This window comes from Notothenia coriiceps, unplaced genomic scaffold, assembly GCF_000735185.1.
Source record: "Notothenia coriiceps isolate Sejong01 unplaced genomic scaffold, NC01 NC01_scaffold00028799, whole genome shotgun sequence".
In the NCBI taxonomy this organism is placed as follows: Eukaryota; Metazoa; Chordata; class Actinopteri; order Perciformes; family Nototheniidae; genus Notothenia; species Notothenia coriiceps.
Window position 1 is genome coordinate 222,604 of NW_011361500.1, and position 10,211 is coordinate 232,814.

The 10,211-nt window shown below is 39.2% G+C and overlaps 1 protein-coding gene across 1 annotated transcript in view; it reads right to left on the bottom strand.

Moving 5' to 3' along the window:
• Positions 1-8,679: 8,679 nt before the first annotated feature.
• slc25a5 (solute carrier family 25 member 5) overlaps positions 8,680-10,211 on the bottom strand; it is a 2,152-nt gene continuing 620 nt past the window's right edge. The window contains exons 2-4 of the mRNA XM_010786136.1: positions 9,369-9,855; positions 9,145-9,285; positions 8,680-9,054 (exon numbers count right to left, since the gene is read on the bottom strand). Of these exons, the coding sequence (XP_010784438.1) occupies positions 8,897-9,054; positions 9,145-9,285; positions 9,369-9,855 (786 nt within the window). The 3' untranslated portion in view covers positions 8,680-8,896. The remainder of the gene's footprint in view (positions 9,055-9,144; positions 9,286-9,368; positions 9,856-10,211) is intronic.

Below are 10,211 nucleotides of genomic sequence, written 5' to 3' on the forward strand. Positions count from 1 at the left end.
TTAATAGTGTGTTATTCTATATGTACAGAAGTGTGCTCCTTGGTAGTGTCTTACTACTCCCGTATTTTCGTAGTCACTGTTCATTTGTACACTTACTGTAATTGGTACATCTAGTCATATTTAATCTCTTCTTTACCTAATACATTAAGGTCTCTTAACCTGGTGTCCTATCTAGTGTTATACTAGTATTATACACCTCTAACTCTCTGTGCTACTTCACTATCTCGTGTTCTGAGGTCGACATACTACTCTACTCTTCCAATTATACATCGGGAAGGTTACATCTCTTCTAGTATAGCACGTGTCTGGGTGCTCAATGGTTTGTGGATCTCCTATGACTTCGCCGGAGCTATACGTATAATAGTATGTAACAGTGTGTGGTGTCTTTTGGTGCTCACTATGTTGTTAGTGTAGTGTGTGTGTTGTTAGTGTGTGTCGTTGTGTGTGTGTTGGTGATGTGTTGTGTGATGTTTGCTGTTGTGTGAATAATAGTGTGATAGTGTCTCGCTAGTGTGGTGTTAGATAGTTGTAGTGTGATGATGAGTCTCTCGACCGGTAGTAGGTTCTCCTTACCTTTTGTCTACAGTCTCTACTGTGTGTGGTGTGTGGTGTGGTGGTCTGGTGTGTGGTCTGAGACCTGGTGTCTCCTGACTATGTCGCAGCTGCTCATCACTGTAAATTATTAATTGTGGAGACGGTACTGTAGAAACTACTCCGAGCGTGTGTGCACTGTTAACGTGAACACGGTGAGTTCATCGCTACGTTTAGTCAGATACAACTAGGATCGCGATCATAAACCACAGCTATAGTCTTTCGGTATTGACTAGCTCATTTCCTTACATACGTATTAATAGTTATGTATTTCGTAACTCGTTTTTAGCTTTTACTCTCTCTGTGTGCGGAATAGAGTGAGATAAAATTTTGTTCCATAGGTAGTGTTCATGTCTAAGTATAATGTACAACCTATCTCCGTGTGGTGTGCAGTTGTTTGTGTATAATCTCTTCCTCTCTCTCCACGGTGGTGTAGTTCAGTTCTTCTATATATGCTCGAATTAAATTTATTAACTTTCTTTAGACTACCAGACTACTTTTTAACAAATCCGTGTTTTCCTCCCAGAACATACACATAGTGCTCTGTAAATCCGTGGATTGCGTGTGAAATACAATTTACATTAGAACGTTAGCTAAAATAGCCGTAGGAAGAGTCAAAGGCTACAGCGTCATAATAAGCTGACGTGTCAAGCCGAGAACTAAGGTGTGAAATAAAAATGACCACTCGTCGTCCAATGCTCGTGTGAGACTTATCAACCACATCTATCGCTGTCGTTCACTGGAACTTGGTTGCGTTCTCGCGTTATAACTACTTCACTACTGTTTATCCCAATATTTGTATAACGTGGATTCTCGAGTCTCTTACATACCACTTTACGGATAAATCTACTCGTGTTAAGATCGACTGACTTGACTGCATGTGGTTACCTCTGTAGTATGGTAAACTTTTACCACAAAGACAGGTAGACTATTCAGCGTTATAAGTGATTTGAAAATCACGTCAGACAAAAGGGTAAAGGAGAAACTACTACCGTCAGTCTTTTTTTATTTACTCTTGCTTGCATTTACTACCGGTTTAGTTTACATCGATCATACTTTATTGACGAATTAATCCATCCCAGGAAAAAAGTACTTATCTAGTGATTATGAGTGTCAACCTGACCCTGACTACTATTGTAATTTGCCCGAATGCGAGGTTGTAGTCGACTCTCAACAGAGTTTCCGTAGGCGGATTAAACTAGTCACGTCAGGGCACCAGGGTCCTTAAGACGCTTTAAGTTTAGCGTAAGTTATATACGTAGGAACAAGTACGTTGACAACGAAACAGGCTACGAAATTACTGCCGTCACGACCTCCAGGGGCTCTTTCCTACTACAGAAACAACTTTTCACAGTACTATTTAGCAAAACCTGGGGGCGATGTTTTGTTTCGTCTATAAAATAAAATATTAAGTATTTCTATTTTATTATTATGGTAATGTAAATATGTTCGCGAAAGGACCACGACGTTTCGCTGATATGAGTATATGTAGTTTATGTTCACAACATGAAAGATGACTTTCTGTTTTGATACTGCCTCGACCTTCATTAATGTTAATTAGATAGAAGAATGTATGTTGTCTTCACAACAGTCGGTACACAGGAGGTGGGGACCCGAGACATTACGAAATCTATTACTGCCGGTATTCTTTTGTACTAATTTTCGGAGAAGATCGTTCTATTCAATATTACTAGACTGATCGCGCACAGCCGATCCCCGTTCCGTTTAATAAAGTGTAAGGCGAGTGGAATTTGTCTAACCCCTGATTAGTTGTCGTATCGTTCGATTTTTGTAATCGCACTATACAATACTTTATACATTTGAATTTTAAGTAGAGCCGTTGTCAAATCATTCGCAATTCAAGTAGTTCAACATCGAGGTATAATCGTCATCGTATGAACAGGTAACAGGTAGCCTTAAATTTTTGTCACACTTGCTTTTTTTATGAAGAAAGATTTGTGTAAGAGTTAACGTACACAATGTGTCAATATAATTCAACAGTAAACATAATTACGTCCTTTATTTTCGGAAATTCCAGATAAGTTCTAAGTTGCCGGGAAAATAACAGTATACCGCATGTATCGAGATGTCCCATGCAATAAAGCTACTTTTAGAATCCAGTGTCCGAGGAGGTTGTTCTCGTTGGTGTTATTGTGTCTATGTTATCTGAGCTTCCGTTGATTTGTGTTATGGTTTGTACCGGTATACTGCATATCAGGTTCACTATGTATTAACATTCAACGTGGTTGTCCACTTACAATACCTAACAAGATCAACTCCACAAATTGTCCAGAATACCGCGACAGGCCGGTACTTGACAGGGTCTCAGGACCACCAGTATGTTGTGTAACCACACTAATACACCATCTCGTCAGTCTGTTTTGCAGCAAAAGGTTCCTTTGTTAAGCGCTCCGAGGTGTGGTTAAATGTTACCCGTCTTGAGGTGGACAATGCTCTTTGCCAAAAGTGAAAAATCATTTATTGCTTTTTGCTATAGAATATAATCATTTAATGTCATTATACATGTACAATGAAAGAATTAAGAAAAGCTTCTCCCTTTTTAAAAGGTTCCATCAAGTGCAATAACAGTTGAGCATGTTAGGGCACACAAGCAATTTGTCTAAACATTTAGCAAAAGTGCACCACATCCAGTCATATTTAGGCTCTATTTAAAAAAAAACGTTACATTGTTTGTCACAAAGGAGTTTGTAGGATTTTGAGTCATTGGCCTGACACAAGTTAGTAATCAATGGCAATCAATTACCTTTTTTCATTTACCATTATGATTAGTTTTAATTTCTGCTCATCTTTATTTTTATTGCAGGTTTTGCTATCTGATGTGTGATGTGGAACAGAACCATACTCCATATTGATGAGGTAAGTTATATATTTCACATGGTGAATGTATGGTGAAATGCCTATTTACTGTACACATCAAGCTGAGCAACATGATCATACATTTGAAATGGTGTTTATGTCCATCTGATAAGTCCAATATTCACTAACTTTTAGCTCTGTTTTTGCTCTGCACCAACTCCTTAGTAAAGTATTTGGCTCTTTAGCTGCTCAATGTTCCGCTTTCTTCACCAGCTATTCTCTGACTGTCTGTTTGATTGTCTGAAGAAAACAGCTGCTGCTGGAATTGGGGTTTTCAGTTTATACCTCAACATTTTACCCATTGTCAATAAAAAAAGTATTAGCAAGGTTTAAACAACCATACAGCTTACAGGTCTAGTTCTGATTCCTTGCAATTACCTTAGATTAATATAAATACTGGTTAGAACACACTGTACACCAATACACATCTTATCAAGGACTTGGTTAATGAGGAGGTCAAAATTTGAATCTATCCTTTAATTATATAGTAGATACAAAATATCATTACACCAATGTCTGAATATGCTCTTTGTCTTCTGTCATTTTGTTTTTCCAAAACAGATACATGCTGAATTCCAGCGCATAGCAACTATCCTACTTGAAACAGCCTTCATGTCGCAGTTGGACAGCCATCTACCTCAGCTGACATCTGTCTTCCAGAAGAAGGGAGGAGTTGTTGGCCAGAAACTAGCCAAACATCTGGCGATCTTGCAAAAGGGTGTGTATACACTGTTTTATACAAATTGTCATATTCTCTGTGGAGCAATTTTATGAAATGTACCTGTCTAGTACCGTATAGAGCCCCATTTGCCTCACAACAGCCTGGATTACTTGCCAGGTGCAAGAATGCAAGACACATTTGTAAGGAAATCTGATCTTAATAAGGCAATAGTGGCATACTGGTTAGAGAAGCAGGCTTGTGACTGGAAAGGTGCGAATGCAATCCCCAGGTGGGGAAAGTGAAAAAGCAGAACCTGCCTTGAGCAAATTACTTAATCCTCAGTGGCCAACAGATCAGACTGTGGTTGTACTAGGCAGATTCCAGGTGTGAACTGTGAAGAACAGAGCATTGGTGAAAAGTCCCTGGATGAGTAGAATTTGTAATATATATTGTATATTTAGGTTACTACAGGTTGTAAATCTTCTACATTTATAGACAATTTTGTTATTATTGATGTATTTAGAAATATTTTAATAATTGTAATTTTCTTACACAGGCAACAAGTGATGTTAACCTTAAAAGGGAAGCAATCCTCAAGCACTTTGCATCCACCTTGGTGAGGACGATGGACATCTCATTCGGGAGTATATGGTAAGTCACTGTAATTGTCACATGTAGTGTTTTAAGATCCTAGTGTCAGGCATCAATTTGAGATAATTATGTTTTACCTTATAAGGAGCATGAAGGTTGAGAATATTTATATGAATATATGTATGAATGTTGATATTCATCAACAGACTAAAGCATTTCAAACCATCAGCTTGGTTCTTTATATGATGAGGTTGGCTTTATTCATTATTTTTCTTATTGTCCAATGGAAAGACCATAATCAACAATGTCTTAGTCCATCTGTCAATCCTCTCTGACTTCTGACACTCAGCACCAAGCTTATTGTTTCTCACGTAAATCTCTAAAAACACCTCACACATATTTAGTTTGATTCAGAAATATATACAATATGACCAGCTTTGTTTTAAGGGATTAATAGGTATGTGAGCAATATTACAAAAAATGTATACGATAAAGTATGTCATTAAAATTACATAATTGAATAAATGCATGTTTTTTCTTTAAATATACAGGACATCGAAGGAGATGACGTCACCAGAGACCTGCAGAAATCTACCATGGGCATATATGCCATCAACAAGGAGGGTGGAGAACCTGGACATTATGACGACGTTGGGATTTTTGTTGAAGGACTAGTCATTCTGGACAACATTGGATCTGTAGCCTGAGCTTGTGCCATCATGCTGGGAGTCATCTATACACTGAACATGGCTTCCCCAAAGAGCTAAGGTGCTACTATGAATTCATTCAGAAAGTGCTCTTGCAAATGGATGGTGAAAGGCTTTCCCCCAAAGTCCTTGGACTGAAGAACAAGATACATGCCGGACTGTAGGATTTCTTCAGCCGCTCGTGAACCGATGCCATTTAAAAAAAAAACACCAGTCAAACCTCAAAGGTTGTTAGAAGAATGTGGAAATGTTGATGGACTTTGAAGACATGTTTCATGTATTAATGTGAGGAAGGTTACATCCTCCTCAGCTGTTTAAGTCACATGCTTCATGTTACGTGAATTTGTATTGTGCTAAAATGCATTGTTCTTTTATAGTGGAAATGGAATGTTGGCGATTTGCCAAAGCTGTTCAAATTATCAATAAATGCATTTTTTATACATATATACGGTGTGTTTGGAGATAATTCATTACACTATTATACATTATTATAATATTTAGCCCAACAATATAGTTAATTTCAATCACTAGCTTGGGTCAAATGAACAACCCAATGTATGGTTTATATTTAACCCAGTGATATAGTTAATTTCAATCACTAGCTTGGGTCAAATAAACAACCCAGCACATGGGTTACAATTATCCAGCCCAGCACATGGGTTAAGACAACCCAGCGCGTGTTCTGTCCTATAGTGACTCAGCAGCTGGGTTATGATTGGGTTATTTTTTAACCCAGTAGTTTTAACTATGATATGGTAGCATTAAAATGACAGGGGCCATACAGCCAACTAATGAGTACCTTTAATTTTGATAACATTTGAGTACATTTGTGTACATTTTCGAATGCAGAGAAGTATTTTTACTTCAGTAAAGGATACTTCATCCACAACTGGGCCAGAGCATCTTAACTTCAAACACAAAGAAGTAGCAGCAAGTGTTTTGACTGTTTGTGCTATAGTGAAGCACTTATGTTGAGGGAAATACTTGCAGCAGAAGAGGAGCAGCATTTACAACACTTACTTACACTCCCACGTTCTGGTTTAGTCTGCTCATCTACAAAGGCTGTCATGGGGAGATGCAGACTTATGTATCTTAATAATAAGGAAGTCTGAAGGAAGATCTTACAAAGGCTGAAAACGGTGCATAAACAGAACTTATATCAAAGTGTTGATGCCTTTAAAATATTAAGAAATATTAATGAATTCAAGCGCATTTTCATTGCAGCCTAGCAAAAATAAATACACACTGAGAATGTGTGTACGACAGTTGTCTGACTCCTCACCCCGACTTGAACTCCAAGACGCACAGCGTGACTAAAGCCACAGACAGTTAGTGGTTTCACATTCACTAATCCTTGATGAAGTTGTAATGGAGCGGCCGTAGAAAGAGGCTTGCCTAATGAAGGATTAAATGTGCTACCTGCTGAGAGGGACTTTTAGGGCTGTAGGGGTCAAAAGCAGTATTACAACTGATTTCCCTGGGTTGGCACTTTCGTCCAAGACTTTCTGAATCACTGAAAGGAGATTAGACTACGTCCAGCTGAGTAAATCATGTAATCTGATAGTGTTGCTAAAATGTGGCTGCCCTCCATTCAGGATCAGTCTGGGTTCAGTGTGCAAGTGTGTCTAACTACTTAACAATGTGTGCTTTAAGCACAATCTCAATTAATAACATTTTTCTGTCTTTCTCTGTCGAGTTAACCAATTTACTGCATACTCTCCCATATTATATGTCCTTTTATGCTTTGTAAATCAATAAGAAACATCGATTTGTTTTATCATAATGTGTTAATCTCCTTGATAATGATTTTTGGCTTTTCAGGTGATCCATAAGTGATGAGTGACACAGAAAAACACAAGAAATAATTTATCTTTTGATCAATTCTGAGAGGGAATAATTGCTCTAAGCTTGACTAATAATGTGTTATATAACGTATTTTCATAGGCTCAATTTCTGCTGTCACACTTTCAATAGGAGCATTTACAGCTGCAGTGACTGAGGATTTCTGGGATTTCAAAGTCAGCTGCAAGACTCAGAACTTGGCATCCCAGCCATTTCTCCAAGACATTGGTAATAAGAATGTCAGACTAGTAGTATAAACATCTTCATAATTTAAACATCTTGTTATTTTTTTATCTTGAAATGGATAGATAATATTCTCTCGGGGTAGCAGTTCTTTAATTGGTCAATGAAAATGTCTGAAGACTGATCAAAGCTGCCAAGTGGCCTGGCGGTGACCTCATACTCAGTATGCAGTTGATTATTCAAAGTAAGTATATTAGTGAAATATCAATGTGGTGTCAGAGTCTCAATAGTTTAGCTTTATGCTGCTGTAGACAGTTCTACAGTAGGGTATTAGGGCCAGGCCTAAGGGGGAAATAAGAGGAGGAAAGCTATAATTGTATTTGAATTTGGAGAAAATATATATTTATTTTCCTTCTGGCCTTCAAAATCTTCTGTATACTTCAGATGTTAAGTAGAGAAAATGTGCTTAGTGTTTAGAGTTGTTTTGACACTATAGGTCCCATATTTAGACAGGCAGCACGAGGACAGAGACTGCAATCTGCTTTTACAAAATGAAACAGCCTGGTTAGAGAGCCAAAAGCACGTCCTGTGTACGCTTCTTCAAATCTGGCTTGATCATGTATCAGCAGGAATTTCATTTCAACACTTACACAAGCCTCAAAAACAACTATCTAAAAAAACATCTAGTTGTCCATTGATTTGTTTAGCTTTAATGCAGCTATTATTTAATTTGTGTGCATGTTAATTGAATAAAGATCTATAGATCAGATGCTTATAAATAACTGGAGCAGGTGTGTCGTACTGGTGAATGGTAAAGTTTAAGTCCTCAGTCCCACCAGTTGTAGTCCGAAGAGACTTGGCAGGATATGAAAGTATACTTAGAAGGTCGGATTAATCCACCCCCCAACAGGTAATCCTGGTTTCTTTTCTGCAGGAAGCCACCTGTTAATATATGTGAATAAAACTGGTAAGACTCCTGACTTCTTTACTATCACTTTTCTGCAGGCATGCCTTGGTTGATAGACTGTCAGGTCAACTTTCTCAGCTGATTTTGGCCCGCTCCGAACTACAACCTCGTGTCTCTAAAATTACATTTCATACAGGAGGCTGCCAAATGTTATTCTGAAGCAACACGGCTAAGGATATGAGCTGCCAGGACTCTCAGTCACTCTGTGTGTAATGGTATAACTTTATACATGACATGAAATTACAAAACCAGGCAGAAAATTCACTTAGTAGGTTGCGTTTATTCCTCTTTTTTTACGGCAAGTTTTCCTGTGTTCAGGGAAAGGGCCAAGAGAAGAGAGCATAACAGATTCCCCCAGTACAACTAGTAATACTAGCTGGTCCCTATAAATATAGGATGTCATTTTAATTTTTCCAAATGTACAAGATATGTTACAGTTAAACTTCACAAAATGAACAGTGGACATACATAAACAACTTAGATGACTTTCTTAAGCTCGTCATACAAGACAAGCACGAAGGCGCCACCCATGCCTCTGAGCACGTTAGACAAGGCTCCCTTGAAGAAGGCCTTGCCGCCCTCGTCACGGGCGATCTTCCTCCAGCAGTCGATGGTGCCAGAGTACATGATGTCGGCTGAGGGGGAGACAGAAGAAGACACACATTTGTTCTAGTAACACAGCAGCAAAAGCAGAAAGCTGTTTTTGTATATGTTGTGCTTTCTACCTCCTTTGCGTCCAGACTGCATCATCATACGACGACGGACAGTGTCGAAGGGATAAGACACAAGACCAGCGACCGCAGTCACAGACTGAGCAATCATCCAGCTGACAAGAATTGTAGCATTCTTGGAGTCTGGAAGCATGCCTGTAGGAGAAACAATAATTAGGAAGGAAGTCCACAGAGACAAGATGTTTCAAGCTTTGCAATGCCTGATAATTCAAACTCACCCTTTGCCGTGTCGTAGACGCCAAAGTAAGCCGCTCTGTAGATGATGATGCCCTGCACTGACACACTGAAGCCCTGGTACAGACCCTTGATGCCATCAGACTTAGTGATCTTCACCAAGCAGTCGGCCAGGCCTTTGAACTCGCGACCCTTTCCAGTTGTACCGACGTCGGCACCCAGACGTGTTCTGGCGAAGTCGAGCGGGTAGACGAAGCAGAGTGACGTGGCTCCGGCGGCGCCACCAGACGCCAGGTTACCTGCAAAGTATCTCCAGAACTGTTTGCGCTTGTCCACGCCGTCGAGGAAAACTTTCTTGTACTTGTCCTTGAAAGCAAAGTTGAGGGCCTGAGTGGGGAAGTATCTGATGACGTTGGCCAGATTCCCTCTCCAGTACGCCAGGAAGCCCTGTTCTTTGGGGATACGGACCACGCAGTCGATGATGCCCTTGTACTGCATGTCCACTGTAATCTGTTTGCTGGCATGTTGAACCTGTAATTAAAGCAGAAATACGGCAGTGCATTAGCTATAATAAAAACGTATTATATTTTCCTCCACTTTTTTTATTTCGTGTTTTAAAGCTGTCAATACGTTGCAAAGCTTTCTTTAATGCATAGTGTCTTTTTTATATATAAATTGTAGTAGTTTGGAAACTTATTTCATTATGATTTACATAGTGTGTTCTATCTATACTAGATCTGTCAGAATGAGCGTTCACCTAGTATAACCTGGTAACCTATTTAAATCCTCTATTCATGACTCCCTTGTACAACTCTGATGGCACCCATTCAACTATCCACAGCCCCTCCTGGTGCTGCTGCTGATCCAGGGCCAAGTGTAGCAGTGGG